General features: G+C 48.4%; 8 protein-coding genes and 1 non-coding gene across 9 annotated transcripts; 6 read left to right on the forward strand and 3 right to left on the reverse strand.

Moving 5' to 3' along the window:
* Window positions 1-685: 685 nt before the first annotated feature.
* Window positions 686-3,526, forward strand: C8Q69DRAFT_330778 (chitin synthase D). Its single transcript, XM_028627473.1, has 3 exons — window positions 686-980; window positions 1,040-1,206; window positions 1,266-3,526. The coding sequence occupies exons 1-3, from the start codon at window positions 924-926 to the stop codon at window positions 3,469-3,471; spliced, it is 2,430 nt and encodes an 809-aa protein (XP_028483301.1). The 5' UTR covers window positions 686-923; the 3' UTR covers window positions 3,472-3,526.
* Window positions 3,527-4,144: 618 nt separating this feature from the next.
* Window positions 4,145-7,441, forward strand: C8Q69DRAFT_474382 (heat shock protein Hsp88). The gene is made up of 5 exons (XM_028631123.1): window positions 4,145-4,542; window positions 4,656-4,687; window positions 4,768-6,214; window positions 6,277-6,579; window positions 6,639-7,441. The coding sequence occupies exons 1-5, from the start codon at window positions 4,468-4,470 to the stop codon at window positions 6,954-6,956; spliced, it is 2,175 nt and encodes a 724-aa protein (XP_028483302.1). The 5' UTR covers window positions 4,145-4,467; the 3' UTR covers window positions 6,957-7,441.
* A 1,778-nt stretch (window positions 7,442-9,219) lies between these two features.
* Window positions 9,220-10,064, reverse strand: C8Q69DRAFT_474384 (hypothetical protein). Its single transcript, XM_028631124.1, has one exon. The coding sequence runs from the start codon at window positions 10,049-10,051 to the stop codon at window positions 9,788-9,790; it is 264 nt and encodes an 87-aa protein (XP_028483303.1). The 5' UTR covers window positions 10,052-10,064; the 3' UTR covers window positions 9,220-9,787.
* Window positions 10,065-11,923: 1,859 nt separating this feature from the next.
* C8Q69DRAFT_330971 (50S ribosomal protein L36e) lies at window positions 11,924-14,119 on the reverse strand. Its single transcript, XM_028627477.1, has 8 exons — window positions 14,112-14,119; window positions 13,679-14,054; window positions 13,478-13,613; window positions 13,252-13,424; window positions 13,011-13,184; window positions 12,559-12,941; window positions 12,437-12,504; window positions 11,924-12,380 (listed from the first exon to the last, which is right to left on the reverse strand). The coding sequence occupies exons 2-8, from the start codon at window positions 13,760-13,762 to the stop codon at window positions 12,067-12,069; spliced, it is 1,332 nt and encodes a 443-aa protein (XP_028483304.1). The 5' UTR covers window positions 13,763-14,054; window positions 14,112-14,119; the 3' UTR covers window positions 11,924-12,066.
* An 864-nt stretch (window positions 14,120-14,983) lies between these two features.
* Window positions 14,984-17,277, forward strand: C8Q69DRAFT_330855 (cytochrome P450 oxidoreductase). Its single transcript, XM_028627475.1, has 4 exons — window positions 14,984-15,083; window positions 15,144-15,834; window positions 15,893-16,273; window positions 16,338-17,277. The coding sequence occupies exons 2-4, from the start codon at window positions 15,278-15,280 to the stop codon at window positions 16,945-16,947; spliced, it is 1,548 nt and encodes a 515-aa protein (XP_028483305.1). The 5' UTR covers window positions 14,984-15,083; window positions 15,144-15,277; the 3' UTR covers window positions 16,948-17,277.
* A 299-nt stretch (window positions 17,278-17,576) lies between these two features.
* Window positions 17,577-19,513, forward strand: C8Q69DRAFT_330850 (Thiolase, N-terminal domain-containing protein). The gene is made up of 4 exons (XM_028627474.1): window positions 17,577-17,937; window positions 18,004-18,184; window positions 18,243-18,819; window positions 18,881-19,513. The coding sequence occupies exons 1-4, from the start codon at window positions 17,870-17,872 to the stop codon at window positions 19,306-19,308; spliced, it is 1,254 nt and encodes a 417-aa protein (XP_028483306.1). The 5' UTR covers window positions 17,577-17,869; the 3' UTR covers window positions 19,309-19,513.
* On the reverse strand, window positions 19,514-20,924 carry C8Q69DRAFT_330931 (putative zinc metallo proteinase). Its single transcript, XM_028627476.1, has 2 exons — window positions 20,896-20,924; window positions 19,514-20,825 (listed from the first exon to the last, which is right to left on the reverse strand). The coding sequence occupies exon 2, from the start codon at window positions 20,781-20,783 to the stop codon at window positions 19,719-19,721; it is 1,065 nt and encodes a 354-aa protein (XP_028483307.1). The 5' UTR covers window positions 20,784-20,825; window positions 20,896-20,924; the 3' UTR covers window positions 19,514-19,718.
* Window positions 20,925-21,262: 338 nt separating this feature from the next.
* On the forward strand, window positions 21,263-21,334 carry C8Q69DRAFT_t105. Its single transcript has one exon. It is a non-coding gene; the product is annotated as a tRNA-Glu (tRNA).
* Window positions 21,277-22,617, forward strand: C8Q69DRAFT_474414 (hypothetical protein). The gene is made up of 3 exons (XM_028631125.1): window positions 21,277-21,781; window positions 21,837-22,322; window positions 22,370-22,617. The coding sequence occupies exons 1-3, from the start codon at window positions 21,674-21,676 to the stop codon at window positions 22,430-22,432; spliced, it is 657 nt and encodes a 218-aa protein (XP_028483308.1). The 5' UTR covers window positions 21,277-21,673; the 3' UTR covers window positions 22,433-22,617.
* The last annotated feature ends 71 nt before the right edge of the window (window positions 22,618-22,688 follow it).

Consider the following 22,688-nt stretch of genomic DNA (forward strand, 5'->3'; position numbering starts at 1 on the left):
ATTATATACCTAGCTGCCGTAGTCTGGTTTCATAATAGCATAATCGAACTTAGAAGTACCATATTAGCGTGGACCTATGATTAATCTCATACTGGACCCGGAATTCGAAACAAAGAAACCACTAGAACAAAGGAAGGAAATTCAGCTACTAACAATTCACCATCAAACTAACAAATTCAGCACATTGAGAATAATGATGCTGCTCAATGTGCGGATAATATGACTCCTCAAATGAGTTTTGTGAGTGGTGTTCGCATGTAATGTGCTTAAAATAGCATCTGCGTGTCTTGTGAGACGTGAATTGCAGTCACGCACCTGCCTTGTTCTCGGCGATGTTTGCTGGCAGGTCTGCGCCTCTTTTATGCAAAACATGATTCCTGCCTTTATAGTATTTTCTCATTCCACAATCGCCAGCCCGTTAAGGATAGCTTCTTGCTTTATTCTCAGACATCGCACAAGGCGCAAATATGTGCCTCACTCTCTAAGAGGACGATGCAGTTGACCCGCAAGATTCGTTTGCATGGCAAGCCTCTGTAGCTGAGGTAAGAAGAGGAAACAGAGATCTATCGGCACGACTCGACTTCTGAATCACTTCTTAATAACTCTTTGATACTAGGTATTCGTCTACGGTATCGTCGCAGGTACATCGAAAATAATCTTCTATTACTCGGATCCATCAGTCTCCTCATTCCGTCGCTATCGTCAATCATAAGGCTTCCTGGTAGCAGGTCACTATTACAACTTCAGGGCTGCCACTTCTGCCAATATCTTCTGACCGACGGTTTTCGCTTCTATATTGCTTCGTATCCTTAGCGAGGTTCGTCCGCAACTGGCTCACGGGTCTCTGCGACAGATCAATAACCAGAAGCCTCTTTCTTTGGACACAGATAGTCCATTGTCTCGTTCATATAACGTTGAATCTCATGTCGGAATACGACAACGGCGAGTCGCCAAGTACGGCACCATGGCCGGTGAAAGATGTATGCCGGACAAGCCCTTGAAATGCTGGGAGAATATGATTTAACCAGATTTGTCATAGATTGTCTACGTATCTATAATCGGTCCCGTCATGCTCGCCGCCTTTCTCGAGTGGTTTCTTTGGTTGGCGGCATTTCTCTATTGCCTGGTCAAGGTATATCAGAAGGCGGAACACTGGAGCATCAAGGTCCTAGCCATCATGATGATGTTCTTGTTCACGATTTTCAGGTAGAGTGAAATAGCTACTCTGTTCGGAAGCACAGACTTACCAGATGGTTTCTGTACAGGGGTATCTTCCTCCCGGTCATGGTTGTCACTCTTCCGTTGCCAGCCGCAATCACACAATATTTTCCAGAAAAGATGGTCTCGTTTCTACAGTGGTTTGCCTTCTGGACATTCGCAGTTCTCTTGATCGTGCCATGGTTATTTTGCGTTTACAGGCTAGTCACTAGTTCTCTGGGAAGAACAAAACGCATCAAGCAGGTCCTCGATGATAAGACCGCTCCGAAGACGGTTATCGTGATGCCAGTATACAAAGAGGACCCCGCCGTTCTGATAAAGGCTATCGACTCTGTCGTTGACTGCGACTACCCAGCATATTGTATTCACGTATTTCTATCGTACGATGGAGGTGTCGTCGATGAGGATTACCTGAAAGTCGTCTCGCACCTCGGTATTCCGATCTCTCTCAAAAGCTATCCTCAGAGCATCGATGTGACCTACAAGGGTGCAAGAATAACGGTATCGCGGTTCAAGCACGGCGGCAAACGCCATTGCCAGAAGCAGACCTTCAAACTAATAGATAAGGTGTATGCAGACTATCTCAAACGGCATGATAACTTGTTCGTACTTTTCATCGATTCCGATTGCATACTTGACAGAGTCTGTCTGCAAAACTTTATGTACGACATGGAGTTGAAGCCAGGTAGCAAGCATAATATGCTTGCTATGACCGGGGTCATCACGTCGACAACAGAAAAGAACTCTCTGATTACGATCTTGCAGGACATGGAATATATTCATGGACAGCTCTTCGAGCGTTCTGTTGAGTCGAGCTGTGGTGCAGTGACTTGCCTACCAGGGGCACTGACAATACTACGGTTTTCAGCGTTCCGCAAGATGGCCAAGTACTACTTCGCTGACAAGGCTGAGCAGTGCGAAGATTTGTTCGATTATGGGAAATGTCACCTGGGAGAAGATCGGTGGCTTACGCATTTGTTTATGATTGGGGCCAAGGAGAGGTATCAGATACAGATGTGCACGAGCGCGTTCTGCAAGACCGAGGCAGTCCAGACCTTTCGAAGTCTGCTGAAGCAACGTCGTCGATGGTTTCTCGGATTCATTACCAATGAAGTCTGCATGTTGACGGATATTCGGCTATGGAAACGATACCCTGTGTTATGTCTGGTGCGTTTTATGCAGAATACGATTCGCACCACCGCCCTCCTGTTCTTCATCATGGTCATCTCCATTATTACGACGTCCAACAAGATCAAGAATCTCCCAGTGGGTTTCATTGCTGTCTCCTTGGGCCTCAACTATCTCCTCATGCTCTATTTTGGGGCAAAGTTGAAGCGGTTCAAGGCGTGGCTTTATCCGCTGATGTTCATCTTGAACCCGTTCTTCAATTGGCTCTATATGGTTTACGGCATCTTCACTGCAGGACAGCGAACCTGGGGTGGTCCAAGAGCGGATGCTGCAGCCGCTGGTGATCACATCTCACCTGAGGAAGCTGTGGAACAGGCAAAGGCTCAGGGTGACGAACTCAACGTGAACCTCGACACATTCCGGACAGCAGAGGAAGAGAAGAAAGTGGTTCCAATACATCCTTCCGAGAAGGTGGAGGGTCGCTTCGCAGCACCAGAACAGCTGTCCAATGGCTACTATCTCAATAGGGAGGATTCAGCCTTGACACTCTCTCAGGTCATGACGCAGTTCCCTGATATCCCACGAATCCCGCTACAGTCGCGCAACTCATTCGATTCGGTCTTTACTGGTGAATCAGGAGAGACTTCGATTTGCATGCCGCGTCGCATTGAGAGTATCATGGGTGAGGAGGATCTGGCTAAACTATACATTGCCCGTCAGGCACAACGGTCATCCAGTTCGATTGTTGACCCCGGCGAGTCTGACTATGCGAACATCACAAACGGGACTGGGTTATCACAGGAGAATAGCCATGGGAGTCTTGATTCCGTCACTCAATCGCTACTGACAATACCGACCAACTCGACAGTCAGCGTGTCAAGCACTCCGCTGGCTCTTCCAGACACGACCCTGGATCTTTCACGCTCGTCACACTTGATGCGCAGCCCCCTTGGGAGGAACAGTCCGCAGCAACCTTACTGGGATGAGAGTGCCGAGGGCCTGGAGAGCGAGTCCCACCCGTCCCTCGTGCCCCTGCAGAGGCCTAACCGGGCGCGCCCTAAGAAGCTGCAGAAGAAACGGCTGTGGCCATTCAAGAGATCGCGCGATGCCGATGACCTGGTATGAATAACCCAACACATTTCTGGAGCCCAAAATCAAGACCAAAAGACAATGCAATGTCAGGCAGTTAGTCCTCAATTCTCAAGACAGTCTTTGGCGACGAATTCAGGCTACTATCATAGCAAGCTAATACCGAAAAAGTCTTCAATGAATTCGACTCGCAAAGAACCCCGTACCCTAGTAGACAGATTTACCGAAAAGAGGCCTATCAGGGACATACTCGTGTCTGGCCAGCGGGCTACGTCAGTTGGTCCGAAAGAGAACCAACATTCATCAAAGGAATCATTCATTATTCCTCCTCGATTGAATAACCAGAAGTGGGGCACTCCCAGGCGTTCTGGCCCATAGCGTAGAGTATCTACCATGATGACTAGAGTATGCTGGGCAGAAGCTACTCGTAATTGCTTCCAGCCATTCTAGAGTAGGAGATAACAGCCACTAATTGCCCTCAACGATAAATAATCCCGTCGACAGTTGACGCCCAAAAGAACAGAATCAACATGACATGGAGAGCCCCGCCAAGAGCGGTCAGCCCGCCACCTCAGTTCTGCCGGATGAAAAACTACAGGGCGGTGAGTTGGGCGAAGAATCGAGTGGGCACCAGAAGCTTCGATGCGAGAAATATTGAGTAAAGGCAGAGCAGAACAGGAAGGGAGTAGAGGATATTCTCAGATAATCGAGTATTTTTAGGTCAATGTCCAGAATTCACCCTTTTTGTTGATCTTCCAGTTGTCCTGTGAATAATAATTGTTGTTGAGCACGCTGTTCAGTGACGAAGGTAATAATAATACTTGCGCAAGGACGCTGCCTCGCCCGCCTGACGACCAGTGCCCGCCCAAAAAAAAACCCAGCCCACCTCACCGTCTATCACCGCCGCTGTGATAAGTTAGCTCGCAGCTGCAAATTCCTCCCCTCCGCAACCCATCATCCGCTCCATTCTCTCTCCTCCACCCACCTTTCAACCCGCCATACCATCTTCCATCACCTAAATCTTCTCCCACAATGAGTGTTGTCGGCATAGATTTCGGTGCGCAGAGCACCAAGATTGGTGTCGCAAGGAACAAGGGTATTGACATTGTGCGTAACCTCCCCCTCCTCCCCCCGCCATAAGAGTCAACCGACCAGATCTATGTGCAATAGGTGGCTACGCCAGATGTGAAACAAGACTAACATGCAGTGCTGGTGCACAGATCACAAATGAGGTCTCCAACCGATCAACTCCGTAAGTTGATATCCTGTTTTATTTATTATTATAACTGCTGTGAAATATCTGTACTGACGGTGGCTCTTTGTCGTATACAGATCTCTAGTTGGATTCGGTCCCAAGAGCAGATATCTGGGTGAGACGGCCAAGACACAGGAGGTCTCCAACCTCAAGAACACCGTCGGTTCGTTGAAGCGTCTCCTCGGTCGTACGTTCTCAGACCCAGATGTCCAGATCGAGCAGGAGTACAACACGGCTACCCTGTGTGAAGTCAATGGACAGGTTGGTGCTGAGGTGACCTACCTCGGGAAGAAGGAGAAGTTCACTGGAACGCAACTGGTGGCCGCCTACCTGAGCAAGATCAAGGACACCGCCTCCAGGGAGCTCAAGCTTCCCGTTTCCGATGTCGTCCTCAGCTGCCCGCCCTGGTTCACTGATGCGCAGCGGAGAGCTATGGTGGATGCCGCCGAAATCGCCGGTCTGAAGCTGCTGAGACTTATGAACGACACGACTGCCGCCGCCCTGGGCTACGGTATCACCAAGCTGGATCTCCCCTCCGCGGAGGAGAAGCCCCGGAGAGTGGTCTTCGTCGATATCGGACACAGCAACTACACCGCTTCCGTTGTTGAGTTCCGAAAGGGCGAGCTCAATGTGAAGGCGACCGCTTACGACCGTCACTTCGGTGGTCGCAACTTCGACAAGGCCCTCGTCGACCACTTCGCCGATGAGTTCAAGGAGAAGTACAAGGTCGACATCCGCGCCAACACCAAGGCCTGGGCCCGTACCCTCACTGCGGCCGAGAAGCTGAAGAAGGTTCTGTCCGCCAATGCCCAGGCACCCCTCAGCATTGAGTCTCTGACGGAGGATATCGATGTGCGTGCTATGGTCAAGCGTGAGGAGATGGAGGAGATGGTTCGCCCCCTGTTGGAGCGCATCACCGTGCCCCTGGAGCAGGCTCTCGCGGAGGCCAAGTTGAAGGTTGAGGACATCGACTACATTGAGATGGTTGGTGGCTGCACCCGTGTTCCCATCATCAAGGAGACCATCAGCAAGTTCTTCGGAAAGCCTCTGTCCTTCACTCTCAACCAGGACGAGGCCATTGCCCGTGGATGTGCTTTCAGCTGCGCCATCCTTTCCCCCGTCTTCCGTGTCCGTGACTTCGCCGTGCACGACATTGTCAACTACCCCATCGAGTTCACCTGGGAGCAGTCCCCCGAAATTCCCGACGAGGACACCAGCCTTACGGTCTTCAACAAGGGCAATGTCATGCCTTCCACCAAGATCCTCACCTTCTACCGCAAGCAGCCTTTCGACCTCGAGGCTCGCTATGCCAAGCCTGAGCTGCTCCCTGGCAAGATCAACCCCTGGATCGGACGTTTCTCCGTCAAGGGTGTCAAGGCTGACGCCAACGATGACTTCATGATCTGCAAGCTGAAGGCTAGACTGAACCTTCACGGTATCCTGAACGTGGAGAGCGGCTACTACGTTGAGGACGTTGAGGTTGAGGAGCCTATCCCCGAGGAGGGTGAGAAGAAGGAGGGCGATGTAAGTATCCGCAGTTCCAAATGGGGGAAGTATCCGTTCTAACTTTTTCTTCTTTCCAACAGGCTATGGAGACCGATGCTGCTACTGAAGGCAAGAAGACCCGCAAGGTCAAGAAGCAGGTTCGCAAGGGAGACCTGCCCATCTCGACCGGCACCTCCTCCATCGACCAGCAGACCAAGGAGGCCTGGACCGAGCGTGAAAACGCCATGACTATGGAGGACAAGTTGGTCGCCGATACCGACGAGAAGAAGAACGAGCTTGAGGCGTTCATCTACGAGCTTCGTGACAAGATCGACACTACCTACTCTGAGTTCGCCAGCGAGGAGGAGAAGGAGAAGATCCGAGCCAAGCTGTCCTCTACGGAGGTGAGTAGCATATCCCCGTCTGAGACAGTTGCTCTCAAGATACTGATGATAATGTGTAGGACTGGCTCTACGAAGAGGGTGAGGACACCACCAAGGCTATCTACGTTGCGAAGATGGACGAGATCCGTTTCCTGGCTGGTCCTGTTATCCAACGCTACCTGGACAAGGTCGAGGCTGAACGACAGGCCATCCTCAAGGCTCAGGAGGAAGAGGCAGCCAAGAAGCGCGCCGAGGAGGAGGCCAAGCGCAAGGCGGAGGAGGAGGCCAAGAAGGCTGCTGAGGCTAAGCCCGAGGCCGCTGACGCGGAGATGAAGGATGCTCCTGCCGGCGAGACTACCGTTCCCGCGGAGAACGCTGAGGTTGAGGAGAAGCAGTAAATGCTGCCTTGAATGATGATCTTTCTTGGGCTGCATATGTTTTACATAGGTCCTGATGGATGGCGCGGATTTGGAGTGTCTGCTTCCCCGATCACGATGTAGAATGCGTGTGCTTGTTTTTGTATTTTCCCATTGTGCTTCTTCCCCCATCGTTATTCTGATCTATGATGCCGGTGACGATGCACGGACAAAAAAGATGAGGAGGAGCAATAAAGAACAATAATTGAGTTTTCAGACTGTGGAAAGGATGGAGCTCCATTCAGACATGGAGCTTTTTCCTTTCCTCTTTCATGGCCTGATAGATGTCAGGTCCTAGAGTTGAAAGAAGCTGCGACATAGAGAGCTTATGATTAGCGAGAGAGGGAAATTGGCAATGGTATTGATTTCCTTCGACGGGAAAGGATTTGATGATAACAACTAGGAGAGTAGCAGTAGTAGTAATACGTTATAGACAGAATGGATCATTCACTGTCGACATTCTATGGGATTTATTGATGATATCTATCACCTTCTGTAGCAAGGCAGTGATTAAAACAGCCACAGACAACCAAGGGACTTCACTGCCTTTCTCTTTTCATCAGTTGCGAGCGCCTATTTGACCTGCCTGGTTTTACACTTCCTCCTTACTTCCCTCATACTTCCTTTTCACTTTTTCACCTATTGTGGACCTTCCTTCAATCCACCTCGAACGCATCTAAGTCTTTATCTTCTGAACTCTCATCTTCTGAATTCTCAGTTGAATCCGAATATGAGGATCCTCTTGCGCAACTGGCGAAAGAAGTGAAGCAGCAGCTATTTACCACCAACGGGAGTTTACAAGAATAGAGTCGTTGGAACGCCGTCGACAAGTGCTTCAGCAAGACCAAACTCGCGACCAGTACCTCGTCTTTACACTTCTGTCTCTACGGTACAATCTTCTAGACTGAGTGATGATCAATCGCGAACAAGCAAGTATAGTCAATTCTTTTTTTTTATACAGAAACGGGAATCTTAATTATGAAGTTATTATAAATCTTGCACATGAACTTGCGATAAGATCATTCAATTTCTTGATTAAGCGAAGGGCTATCTGCCATAAACAATGTCAATTCTATTCATCGCCAACGGGAGCTTATGAGAAGAATCTTTAGAACGCCGTCGATGAGCGCTTCAGCAAGACCAAACTTGAGTTTAGTTCTTTATCTCTATATCTATCTCCGCGGTATAATCTTCTAGACTGAGTGATGATCAGTCGCGAATAAGCAAGTATAATCAATTCTTTTATTTATACAGAAATGGGATTCAGAGCTCGATCACTATAAGAGAGAGATGTTGGTGAAGTCCTTCGGCACAAAATGTAAATCACATCATATGTTGATCTGCTCTTATTATTATGTGAACTCAGCTGGTTCCAACCTTCAGAGTCCATGCCGGAATGTTCACTTATTTGACATCCCGACCTCGGATAGGTATATTCAGCAGGCTGTTAATTCTGCTCGAGCTATGTGCCATAAATGTCGATTGTGATATTTAGTCTTTCGGTTCGACGATAATTATTGTGGGAAATTGGAGAAAGGAGGCTGAATGCTCCTGACTCCATCCGGCTTTGACAAATGCAAAGCTGAGTTTTGTGGTAGAAGTAGGATTGTCGGAGTCTGAATTCTTAACTTATCTCAAACAAATAACTCAACTTCTGTTACCGGAGAGTCCCACGTGAATGGCATAACTACGACTACTACACAGCTGGGTATGCCCTTCGACAAGGTTGTTGGCCGTTCTCCTCGCCATCCCCTAGAGAGAGACTTGGTGATACCTGTGCAAGCGCTCAGAACTTTTGCTGAGAAGATCTGGAGGGTCCAGAATTTAAAAGTTTTGCTGAGAAAATCAGGAGAGTGCAGAATCTCCTATCAGTTGACTCGGTTCTGATATGTTCATTGACCACATCATGGAATACGAGGTTATACTCACGAAGGACGTGTTGATTTGAAAGGTAATGGCTTTTTGCCAGTCGACCAAAAAGGAGAATTCCGTGTCGGTCTGCCTGGATCTCTAACAGAAGGTTTCTAGGGAGGTGCGTGGATACTCGAGACTCAATCAAGCCAGGGTCTTGTCTCATATATGATATAGGTTTCGGGCTGGATTGCCGATGTCTCACGTCTTTATGCTGTTCACTGTTCTATTTGTAGTTAACATTATTACGCGGTCAAGCGGCTCATCATCCGAAGTTATTACGGGTGGAAACGCGGCCGTTTCTAGTGCCAAAGGCTGTCGTTATTATTTTCAGCGTCGATTTCACATGTCCCCATTCTTATGTGTAATAATCTCCTGGCTACTCGCGGGTTAACTTAGATAGTTATTAACTATTGCTGTTTACATAACTGCCTCGAGCGATTTGTCCCCAGTCTATACGCAACATCTGGCACTGGTGACCGTGTCCATATCCCCACAGTGGCACAAAGCACAGATGTCCAGTTCCTTGATTTTTCCCTCCTAACCTCTGTAATTATTATTTACCACACTGCCACCAGACCTATTAAACGCATCAGAAAACGAACCAACGACCAAGAATCGAAGCCATAAAAAGTATATTATCATTTCCTATCCATTTCTCCTCGGAATTGAGACTCTAAGAGAAAAAAAGGAACGTGCCCATTATTCGCGGGAACGCCGTTAGGTATTGTATCTAATCTACTTTCTCTCTCATGCTAACGCTCAGGCCGCTTCGTTTAAATCGTTTAAAAAAATATTTTAGCTCTGTGCGTCCAATCGTGTAGAAGTATCTGGATTTTTAGAGCCGGGGAAGAAGCGGGTGGCTGATTATAGAGGAAGGATTATTGGGTCTTGGGTCAGATCTAGATTTTGTTTAATGTTAAGTTGTTAACTAATAACTGTCTCTTGCAGAGATGCCCAGTGCCAAGTATTGGATAGCTCATCTTTGTTGTGGGAGTGGCGTTGAAGGTTTCTTGTAGCTTGAGGGTCGGGAACGAGGTGATAGAATAGGGGGATGAAATAAAAAAAAGGGGGAAGGGAGAAAAAGAGTTGGCAGTATACGAAATGTAGGAGGATAATGATAATAATAAGTTAATTAGTCTACTGACAATTGAAGAAAAAAGCATATCGACTTCTAAGTATTTATTCATCACGATGATCTCCCGCTCATCACGATCGGCGTGACCCACGGGACGAAGGAAGAACCTAGCAAAGACGTACAGTAGTTACCAGTAGATACTTAAGGAGTAGTTAAGTACAGTACTTTACTTTACTGTACTTCGGTCTCGAGTTATCTCCGATTCCTCGATCGTTTCGTGTAACAACTCACAGCATCATGCACGTCAAGGTAGATAACGACAAAGTTCTGACAGCCGTCCCGTCTAAAACACCTTATTTTCTTCACCAACAACCTCCCCCTCCCCTCGAAATCCCGCGATGGAAACGAACTAACCCGGAGAATATCCGCCATAAAACGCCTCCCAACGTGCGAAAGATGAGCTAGAGAGCCCGTGACGAATTTCCCATGTTTCATCTAGCTACTACGGCGCAGCCACAACTAAAAATCCTTCGAGTTGATTTTTCATCCTCCAAGGCCCTAACTAATCATACTCCATATTGAGTATTATTAGTCGGCGACGCCGCGACGGATTCTTGTCCCGCCACCGGTAATTACTAACTCGTAGCTACTGAGTTAATAATTTAACCTCGTTAGGGGCCAATCCCCTCCAAAAAAAGAAGCTGAATAAGTTAAGTAATATTCTTTTCATTCGACGAGAATTATTAGATTTAAGTTAGGCTCAAGTTAGATAGGGCGGAGAGCCGTTTTCTTTTTTTTCTTGGCCTCTCGGTAATCTTCGCCGTTTTATGTTTTCTTAATTCAACTCAATCCAATCCACGGGTCTGGAACTTATTTGAGCCTTTGAGGCTCGTCTAGATAGAAAAGAAAAATGAACTACATAGGAGAATGAGAATCTACCTCGGGCCTCCCCGAGAACTCCGTGCGCAAACCGCCCTGGCCAGAAGCCGATCCAGCTTCACTTAAGTTAACGAGCTCACGAACCACTAATAATATGCCTGAATCTGATTCAGTAAAATTAGTCTAGTCAGTGAGTCAGTTAGGCTAGATACTCCGTACCCTATCTAACTAAGCTAACTACTAACTAACTAACTATATTTAATTACCATATTTTCTTCACAACAAAGTTCAGACTTTCCCCCTTGGCGTTATGCGGCGCAGCAGTGAACATTCCCGAACCATTATTGGCTGAGGTAAGTTAGTGTGGCATGCATGGTGTTCCTTTTCGGACCGATAAAACTAATTTCCTGCGGATGTGCTGATCCGACGACTCTAGAGGACCCAAGGGCTTACACTAGATAGACGCTGATATGAGTTGGGTAAATGGACTGGGGGTTAGAGTAGTCTAGGCGGCTACCGCGGTGAATTCTGACGAGGAGGGGGGGTATCAGGATTAGATGAGGCGGAGGATCTAAGTTATTATTATTGATGTTACCAGGTTTAGTGATATGATTATGCAGTTCTGTATGACTGTTCAGATGGGTAGTATCTTTCTTCATGGGTCTTCTCAGCTGATTGACCTCGAAATCTGTGTTCCAGGAAAGTTGGCGGATATAATACATAATACTCATCAACCACAGGTTAGATAGACTAGACTAGACTCCATACCAACGCGTCCTGCAGACAGTTGAGACACGGGAAGACAGATCCTTGGGTCAACTAAAGCAACTAACTTGGGCTTCGGCTGTCAAACTTCGCCTCGGCCCGCTTCGCTCGGGCCGCTCATAGCTCGTGTGACTGTGACTGTGACAAAAAGTGACAGGGGAGCGCAAGTCGTTGTTAATTACCGTTACTGTGAGTAAGCTGCAGTCATGGTGCCAGTTTTGTCGTTATGGAACGGAGGGTGTGGATCGCAGGGCGAAGTTGTCTAAGTGGTGGTTACGTGGTTACTAGTTACTACTAATTGGGACGTATGTATATGTATAGGAAATGTCTGGTTACGGTACATTAGGTATAGATAGATAGATACAAATGAAATGAAAAAGGGATATAATCTAGTAAAAACATAGAATAGAAGAATGGTCAGGCTTTTTTTTTTTTTCCGAATGGTAACTACCACCGAATTCACCAGCCATTCTCCCTTCCGTTATTATGCCGTTCGTTCTCCTCGTTATCCATCAGTTCGATCACATCAGAATCACCGCTCTTCGGCAAGATGCTGACAGTATGTTGGACCGTCTTCGTAATTCCTGTTCCGGTCAAATTCCGCGACGATGAGATCCGGTAGTTCCGGTCTTCGTAGGAGTTCGGGTCGTTAGAGCTGCCAAAGCACGTTGGGAAGACTCGTCGGAGGATGGATCGGACGGCTGGCATGCATGTGCAGATGATGCTGACGAAGGCTTCCAATACACTCCAGTATGCGGTCGGCACGTTGTCATCTGTTTTGTTTGGTGATCAGTATATACTCTTCTCTGCTGAATGAACAATAACTTACATGTCGCATTGTTGGACCGGGCGAACTGAACGAGGGAACTGAGACGAATGACACTGACAATCGTGATGCTATACCATCTTAGTTAGCCCTTTCCCTGCAGTTATGTAATTGACGGTACTCACAAGAATCCGACGCTGAACATGAGTATCACATGAACTTTCCTCCTAGTTCCCAGAGCCAGTCGAAGTAGTTGCGGGATCGGTAAAAAGATGACGAACAAGTCGAGGATGATGTTGACAATGGCATGAGCCCAAGCAAAAGCGTTGAAATTGATGCAATATCCTTGCGTCTCTCCACTCCACTCAGTCCACCCATACGAGACGGGCCAGCAGTGGAAAACTGTGCCCAGTGAGAAGACGAGCGCGAATATAATACAGACGCCGATAGTGACGAAGCAAGTGGTTCGGAACGGCTTCGATGGGAACACTTTCAGATACAGACACAGGATCGTGATTTTGGTGAATCCCATCGCGGCCATGTAGAAGATTTCGGTCAGCCAGGTATACTGCAGTAAAAGCCCTTTAGTTAGTCGAATGCGTCCAATCGTCCCGGGTGGAATAATAGAGTGACTTACCTGGATGATCTTGGTGATATTGTTGAATGGTAAGGTCCAGATATCTTTTCCGAATCCTAGATGTGACACTATTTTGCCGATTAGCATTGGATCGATGGTGTTGTACACCTGCGCATAACTTTCGGACAATAACGTACTGGCAAACTCCAATCCTCCCATCGGGAGCGCGAGAACCTGCGGGAAAGAAAGGCGACAATTAGTTTCGATCGCTGACGAACTCAGACACCTGCAAGTAACTTACCAGTGATGCGACCGCAGTCATGTCACCAATCTGCAGATTGTTATACTGATCCCAGAGTCGGAGGAAAACCGCAATAATAGCAAGGCCTCCTGATACTCCTGTAATGACGGGAGTGACTGTTGTCCTGTCTCGAATTGGGTCGCCGCAAAGAGTCGATGTTTCATTTTTGGCCGCTTTAGGGATGTCAGCGCGCGCAGAATAGGGAGTATTATCTGGATCTGCTCACTTAAACTCTGTTTGATTGTGCAGCTACCGAGGACACAGTCTTGCACACCATTCATCAAGGTCACGTCCGCGCATATACATGCGAAGTCAGTTGCGCTGCAGGTGGAGTTTGCGAGATATGACCCCAGGCATTTTGTCTGGAAGAGGAAATGCATCAGTTCTGGCCTTTTGGGATAGTAGGGGATCGTTCGCTGCAACATACCGCACATGCTGGCATCTGACCCTGGGCTTGAACAATAGCCAAAAGGCCAGCCACGGCTATGGAAAACACCCACTTCACCTTCATTGTGCCAAAAAAAAAAGATCCCCAAAAAAAGAAACAGAAACAAAAGTACCCAGCGCTTTCGTTAACGAGATCCTTACAACAAAGTCCTCGTCTTCGAGATTACTTAACGCAACGGGACCGAGGAACTCCTTTGAGATATAAGCACTGTAAATCCACACGATCGGACCCCGGACTCTTAGAAACGCCTTACGGAGTCAGATCAGTGACATATCCAAGAAAAATAAGAAATAAAGAAATAAAAAGCAATAACTACTCGCTGCTTCCAAGCTTTCGGGTTCGTGTTCCAATACACCTGAGACGATCTGTCAGACTAGTACTACGCCTCTTCGCCTGCCGCCTTGGTACCAACCTCTCGGCGCTCCTCGCGCGGCCACATCGCAGTCGGTAATAATACTCAACGTGCGTACCCTAACTAGTCAGTAAACTCTATACAACATCTTGACAGCTGCGCCGTCCACGAGTCTATCTCTCCGGAGGCGCTGTCCGGCCCCACAATCCGGTGGACCAGCTCGTAAATTTGGGACATATCAGAAGAGACGCCAAACCAGGAACAACCAGACTACCGGGCGGCGCAGCTTGTTTCAAGACCTGGTCTTCTTCACGCTCTTTTCGCTTTTCTTCAGTCCTCTTTTCCCAGGATAATGGCACGGCGTCGCCTCAGGGTCGAAGATGGGTAAGCTCGGACTTGGCCATTGTTTTCCGGGGCCAAGGAGTCAGGACTGCAGTGGCGCCCTGTCTGATTTAGTGTGCATTAGTCTTCTTGGTTGAAGAAAGTTTTTCGGGAGTCGAGAAGTACCTAATTGTACAGAGACGGGTTCTCAAAGCTCTGAACCTGGGGTTCCGTGGACTTCTGTTCCCCCTGTATGAAAAGACGGGGAGTTGGCATCTTGTTGAACGAATAAGTGAGGGGTATATGCAATCATATGTGAAACCCCCGCCTCTTAGAAATAATATTATGCCGCACCTGATGGGCTTCCTAGAGCTCATGATCTCAATTAGGCCTTCTGGAAAGGATCCGACCACGATCTATTCCATATCAAGTTTTCACCCTAGGTATCGTAGCTTATGTAGAGTGCATTAGCCGAACTCTAGGGTAGATATCCCGATTCCCGACAGCTTTCTGGTGGCGTCTTTCAAACGTCCACAATTTGCGGTTCCGAAGGATGTCCGCTAGAGAGAAGCAGGTTATCCTGGGTGAACGTCCCGAAGAGGTGGATGTCATTGTCTCGTTCTAGGCAGGTCGCAGCCCGTGGGCTTGAGACGAACGGGCTCGCCACGGGGAACCTAGCTCGTGGACGTTTTGACAGATGGGGTATTAGTGGTAAGACCGAGTGCTTGGCTAGCATTGTGGATGCCACGCTGCTGACTGTGCTGAGTATAGTATGTAGTTAAAAGAGAGGCTGCGCGAGCAGCTGTATCCAAAGCCAAATCTGTCCCTTTCTCTTCTTTACTCTCTTTTCTCTTCCATTCCTTGCTGAAGAAGCCTTCGCTTCAGGTAATCTCCAAGTCCTGAAGATGGCGTTCACAGCGGCTTTGCAGACCGTATCCCCTCTTTATTCTTTAGGCCTGTTTTCTGGTGCCTTTGTTCTGTATTGGATTGTATGGATCATCTATGCCAGAACCCTTCACCCTCTGAGCAAAGTGCCGGGGCCATGGCTGGCTACCGTCAGCCGAACATGGTACATGCTCCAGATCATCCGGGGTGACATGGAAAAGACACAGAGGCGTCTCCATGAGAAGTATGGACCGCTCATCCGGATTGGACCCAATGAAGTCGCCTGTGCTTCGCCAGATGCCATCAAGAAGATCTACCGGATCAAGGATGCCTTGAACAAGACGGATTTCTATCCTGTCTGGAGTAACAATACCTTCAGCAAGTACCCCGATAACTTCACCGGAATCCTTGACAAGCTTCACGGCGAGAGAAGGCGCATCGTCAACCATGTCTATTCTCTCTCGAATGTGTTGCAGTCGGAGCGGTACATCGACCGTTGCTCTGAGGTGCTTATGCAGAAGATGAAGGAGCATACAAACAAGAATGAGCCTTTTGATCTCGGAACATGGGTTCAATGGTGTGTTGTTCAGTCTTTTCTGCGTATCCGTTGCATGAGGATATTAACCAGTGCGTAGGTATGCATTCGACGTGATTGGCGAGCTGTACTTCGGCCGGATGTTCGGCTTCATGGAGAAAAGCCATGATCATGAGGGATGGATCAATGCTCTGGAGCTTCTGACTCCGTTCCTCTGCGTGACAGGAGTCGGTCCAACGTACCTTCGTCCCCTCATCCTGGGCTCGGCCATCGCGGTTCCAGGCTCCCTCAAAGCTCTGAAAGCCATCGATACAGTCGCGCATGCGGCCAGAGAATGCGTCTCGAAGCGTTTCGGTGAGGGGGCTGTTCAAACTGAAAAGCGTACCGATCTCCTGCAGCAGCTCTATGACATCTACCAGGAGAAAGGCGAGAAGGTCGACTTCAAGATGGGCGAAATCACGCAAGAGGCATGGGTTGGCTTGTAAGTGCAAACAAGTCTCGCTCATCAAGAAGGACCAAACCCCCTCTAACATGAGTTTATCTAGGTTCGCCGGATCGGACACGACTGCCATTGCCTTCCGTGCCGTTTTCTACTACCTGATGAAGACTCCGTCTGCCTATAACAAGGTCGTTGCAGAGATCGACGAAGCCACTGAGAAAGGAGAGCTCACCTTCCCCTGCAAGTACTCCGACGCCATCAAGCTCCCCTACCTCTGCGCCTGTATTAAGGAAGCATTCCGTATTCACCCCAGTGTTGGCTTGACCATGGCCCGCCTCGCCCCGGCCGAGGGCATGGAACTCTGTGGCACATACATCCCGTCTGGCTACCGCGTCGGTATGAACGGTGCTGTCGTCCAGTTTGACAAGTCGATCTTTGGCGAAGACGCAGACCAATACCGCCCTGACCGCTGGCTCGAAGGCGACGCGACCAACATGGAAAAGCATATGCTGCACTTCGGTTACGGAACGAGAACCTGCATTGGCAAGAATATCTCCCTGGCAGAGCTCCACAAGCTGGTGCCCCAGGTCCTCAGACACTTCAAGATCGAGATGTGGGATCAGAATAAGGAGTGGGAAACTTGCAACACCTGGTTCGTGAAGCAAACAGGTGTTGAGGTGCGGCTTACGCCAAGGAAAGAAGCCGTGTTGGCTTGAAGTTCATTCATTCCCCATTGGTGCGGTGTTTACTTTTCTTTCTTTTTTTTCCTTCTGTTGGATACTATTTCTTTTGGGCTCTGTTTATATATACCTTCCTTTTTCTAGTTCCATATATCAAATTCTGTTTAGATTTTCTTATGACGCCAGTCATTATCCCCTAATTGTTCTGTTTGGTTTTTTTTTTTTTGGGATACTATTACTTACCCAGGGGGTGAAGAGGGATCAGACATGACAGCATGCAACCCGCATCAACTCACTCCCGAGGTAATTAACGGTGGGCTCAGAATAGTGAAGTATTGAACGGCACGATCTCTTGAATATGAATAATAGCAGCATTCTTACTCAGTCCAATAGCCAGATGTCAGTAAGCCGGACGAACTGAAGTTCAACTGGAAGTATCAGGTACATCATCCGCAGTACTAAAACAGCGGTATATCCAAGTACCAGTTACCGTGCGTGCCGTGAGCCTCGGCTCTTTTCCAGTGCGGGCCCCGGACCATCTCAAGACTCCATCCGCTTGCTCTCTCTTGTTTCACCCTTGACTTCGCCCCTTATCGTACAATTGATTGTACTAAGTAGAAGTGGATTGTACTAAGTAGAAGTGTTTATTTTGTCGCAGGTAAGTGGCAAGATCTCAAACTCCGTTATTACTGGTTTAAGGGGCTACATATACTGCTCTTTTTCTTCTTTTTTGCCGCTTGTATCTTTCCCCGCATCCGGCTCCGGCGGAGTTTCGCGGAGCTCGAGCTGCTTCGTCCCACGTTTTAAGACCTCGGTTTCCGGGATTCTACATCGTTTCTTGCTTTCCATATATCTTTGTTTCTCATCCGGCCGGTCATCAGCGCGGTTGGCTTTGGATTTGCGCTGACCGGGCTATCAAGGAGCAACATAATCTGGAGCATTTGCTACAGCGTCGACCATGGCTACGGAACGACTGTCCTCTATCCTCAACCACCTGAAGGGAGGCTCCAGTGGTGTTTCTGCAATGTAAGCTCGCAGTCCAGCTTTACAGATCCCCGCATTTCAATCCATATACTTACGATCTCGGGATAGCACTCAGAAAAACCCAGATGATATCGTCATCACCCTCGCACTGCGAACGCCGCTGACCAAGGCCAAGAAGGGCGGTTTCAAGGACACCGATCTAGACTACATCATCTATGCTCTCCTAAAGGAAGTCCTGGCCAAGTCGAAGATCGACCCAGCTCTCATTGAAGACGTTTGCCTCGGAAACGTGAGTTCTAGTCTTCCACGCGTTCAGGAAACTCCGCATATTGACACTGCCTTTCCAGGTCAATGATGGCAAGGCCGCTTACCTCGTTCGAGCTGCTTCCCTTGCGGCTGGCATTCCTCACACTTCCGGCGCTTCGTCTGTGAACCGGTTCTGCTCATCTGGTCTAAAGGCCGTGCAGGACATCGCCAACCAGATCCAGCTGGGTGCCATTGATATCGGAATCGCCATGGGTGCTGAGTCTATGTCTGCGGGTGGGGATCGTCTGGAGAGGCCTTTCAACGAAGAGGTCCTGAAGACCCAGGAGGCTGCCGACTGTATGCAGCCTATGGGACAGACCTCCGAGAACGTCGGCGACGACTTTAATATTACCCGTGAGCAGCAGGACCGCTATGCAGCAGAGTCATACCGCCGGGCAGAGGAGGCACAGAAGGCCGGTTGGTTCGATGATGAGATTGTCCCGATCACAACCAAGATCAAGGACCCCAAGACCGGCGAGGAGAAGGAGGTCACCTTGACCAAGGACGAAGGCATCCGATATGGCACCACGTATGAATCTTTGAGCAAGATTCGTCCTGCATTCCCCGCATTTGGAAACAAGTCCACCGGTGGAAATTCCAGTCAGGTCACCGATGGTGGTATGTACCAGCAGTATCATCCTTTCTGAAAACCATCAGCGAGCTAACCATGAATCTCCAGCTGCTGCTATCCTCCTCATGCGCCGCTCCAAGGCCATTGAACTGAACCAGCCTATCTTGGCCAAGTTCTGCGGCGCCACCGTTGCCGGTGTGCCCCCGCGCATCATGGGTATCGGCCCTACAGCCGCCATCCCCAAGCTTCTCAGCAAATTCAACCTGGCCAAGTCCGACATCGACATTTACGAGATCAACGAGGCTTTCGCTTCCATGGCCGTCTACTGCCTAAATAACCTCGGCCTCGAACATGAGAAGGTCAACCCTCGCGGAGGCGCCATTGCGCTGGGTCACCCACTGGGCGCTACTGGTGCACGACAGATCTGTACGATCCTGAGCGAGGCCAGAAGGACGAAGAAGAAGGTCCTCGTCACGAGTATGTGCATTGGTACCGGACAGGGTATGGCTGGGTTGTTTGTGAATGAGCAGATCTAAGGAAAATCGAGTTGAAACTTGACTGGGTCGAGGCCTAGTTAGGTAGTGCCGTGTATATACAGTACATTTTGATATGCCATATGACGCTGTCATTTGTTTTGAGATAGCAACTACTAAAAATACGATATCTACTTTAATGCAAAAGGAACGGTTGATTCCGCACTTGTTTCAAGTATAGTACAGTAATACAATGAGTATCTATCGATTCCCAAGAAAACAAAAGACAGCACGATCTGCTCTAATGCAAACTCCTGGATATCATCAAAAAATAATGCAACATGGCATGCTCTCCAAAGACAGGTCGTAATAATCGTAAATCAATAGGATTGCCGCTATGCAATCGAGGCACGAGAGTAATCGGGGAGAGAGAAACACGGTAGTATGGCAACAGAAGACACTGCCCATTCCTCCTAGTTATGCTCCGGATTTCTGCCTCTTGCCTTCTCCTTCTTCAACCGTTCCTCCGCCGCTCTGGCTAATATCTCCCTTCGACTCTCCGTGCCAGTCGCACTGGGACGATCCTCCTTTAATCCACCTAGAACGAACTCGCCACCCGTCCAGCCTCTGTCGTCAACTTCCTCCCTACCCGCCTGCTCTTCCCAATCTTGTGGATTATAGAACTCTTGTTCCGTCAACCGGTGGCCAGCACGAGTCCAATCTCCTCTTTCCACCTCCCCCTCGATTTGCTTGGTCAAGTTCCAAAAGTCACGATCATGTTCGCTAAACACGCAGTGCGCAAGCTCGTGGCAGAGCGTTTTCCGAATCGTTCGATAGTCGCGATACCCGTCGTATGCATCTGTTCGAAGACGTAACTCGATCACCTCTCCCTTATTCCGATTCAGTCCCAGTGTACGCGATGACTCTGTCGTGTGTTCGGCCGGGTTCATCTCCGTAAGCAACGGGACGGAGAAGCGGTGTTTTTGCATCGCAAACTTGATCCCTGGATCATCTCGCAGGCGCGCTAGGAACTGGAGGCTGCGATCTGGATTTGGGAGGTAGGAGAGCGGGAGAAGTCGGTGGAAAGTGTATGTATCTGGTGATGGCGATGATAGAGTGCGTACTCCTCCAGGAGGACGGCGGGAGATGCGCGGGTGCGAGGAAGAGGTAGCTCGGGCTTCAAGACGTCTGCGATTTGATGAAACAGCCTCGTTTAAATCTGATATCTCCTGGGCAGGGCTGCCCAGCAAGGTGATTTTGAACTTTGGCGAAGAGCGAATCGAGTCTGGGAGGAACTCCGCCAACGGAGTATTAGGGAACGGAGCCTTTAGCATGCCGGGCTTTGGGGAGATGAGGAATTTCTGGTTCTCCGTGGGTATATGTAGTTCTGAGGCGACTGTCGAAGAGAGATCCTGCATCGTAGCAGACGCAGGAAGAGTGTATGCATGAGGAGAACCTCGATAGTGGATAGTGAGCGTTATCGCATTCTCCGAATCCATTGCGGAGAGAGATGCAGGGTGTTCCCCGGACGTGCTCATATAACAATTGTAGGGCGGAAACTGAAGCTGTATTCTGTGATTCTTAAATAGATACGTGAGTAAGAGTGAGAGAAACGCGAGGAATGAACAGAGGCAAAGAGGCGTGGCTGACAATTACATATCGACTCTTCTCCGTCTTCTCTCCGCATCGGTTGCCTTCTAGAGTCACGTGACATTTACGATGTCAGCTGTTGATAGTTAGTTAGTTAGTTAGTTAGTTAGTCATTGACTAAGGCATTCGATGAGGCATGCATTTTAAACTGTGTACCTGGATTCTAGTTGATATCTGTTTTAGCTAATGAAACTGGATTGTCTTAATCTAGTTTTACTTGGTGGCTATATTTCCAACGGAATTCCAACATAGAATGACGTTCTCAGATGGCGATCTAAAGGCGCAATTAATAAGCTCGGGCGAGCCCACGGCACAGAATATTCGAAAAGGCACATTAACCAAAATCTTCTCAACAATTCCAACAAAGTCCGATGTGGTGTAATGGCTAACATCGCTGTCTCTCACACAGCAGCTCGGGGTTCGATTCCCCGCATCGGAGAGATTAAGATTTCCTTTTTGTTTCCGAAATTTTTTGGCCTGGTTACGGGTGATAGTATCGGGTATTGATTTTATCACGACTGGTTTATGCGGTTTTATTCTTTTTTTTTTTCTTTTCCTCTCTTCTGTGCCGCTATTCGCGAGCTCTATAGTGGTTTTGACTAGTTTTCTGTAGGATTATTTCCCAGTATCATGACGTTCTCAGATGCGTAGCTAAGTGCTCCGCACCGATACTGCAGTCTAGTCTCAGGAGCTATAATAGTTCCTTCACTCTTGAACGGCGGCCGATCGTGGTATAGCGACCGAGAGCACTGCAGTGATTCTTCTCAGGCAGCTAGCCATGGAACTGACAATTGCCGATATTACTTTCATCCAGGTCCTCAAAGAATCTGACTCCTCTACTATTTTTCAAGTGACCGTTCAAGGGAAACTATGTGTTCTTAAGGTGGTATGTTGTTTATGATGAACCCAATTTCCTGAGCATTTCCTTAAGATAACTGCAGTACCACAGCGCAAAGAGATCTTACGCCGACCCTCCTAACCGTGAAATCGATCCCTTCATCTGTGAGAGTACTGCATATCATCGTCTAAAAGAGTACGGATTATGTCGACAAGGAGTGGTACCAGACTTCTACGGTGTGATAAAAGGGATCGATCCAACATCGTGCCAACCCTTTTTGAAGCGGTTTTTGAAGGATGAGCTCTTCCCCAATGCCATCCTCATTGAATATATTCCGGACTTGCATGAAATAGATCTTTCAACATTTTCAGACTACCGCATAGCCACACTTCGTACAATTCTGGAGAGCATCCATGGAGTGGGAATTTATCACGGCGACCCCTACCCTCGAAACATGATGGTCCAGAAATACACAAAAAGGGTTCTCTGGATCGACTTTGATCATGCACAGACATTCTCAGAGCGTAAATGGAACTCTCAGTGGATAGAGGACGAAAAGGAAATGGTTAATGAGTTTTTTGACGCCCTAGTAAGTACTCCCCGATTGTTTTCCCGATCCAACTGACCTCTGCCTAGATAGAAGACTATAATGATGGCAAGATATCGCGCACCTGGCCTTATTACTACACATATTTGTGAATTCGCTTCAAATTATAGAATAGCTACAAAATGAGTTCTCTATGAGTGGAAATTGCATCTTAGTGACTGTATGGAGAAGCAGAAATGACGATAGTCCTGGAGATTAGTCTAGTAGTCATTATATTTGCTGTGGTGACTTTTGGCCGTTAGGGTCATTTATGACTTCTAGATGCTCGACCTCGCAGCGATTATATCTAACTCTTCTCCGTCAGACTTCATATTGCAGGGCAGTTTTTTCGTCCTTCCTATACTCGGA

Source organism: Paecilomyces variotii (genome assembly GCF_004022145.1).
Source record: "Paecilomyces variotii strain CBS 101075 chromosome Unknown C8Q69scaffold_9, whole genome shotgun sequence".
NCBI classification, from domain to species: Eukaryota; Fungi; Ascomycota; class Eurotiomycetes; order Eurotiales; family Thermoascaceae; genus Paecilomyces; species Paecilomyces variotii.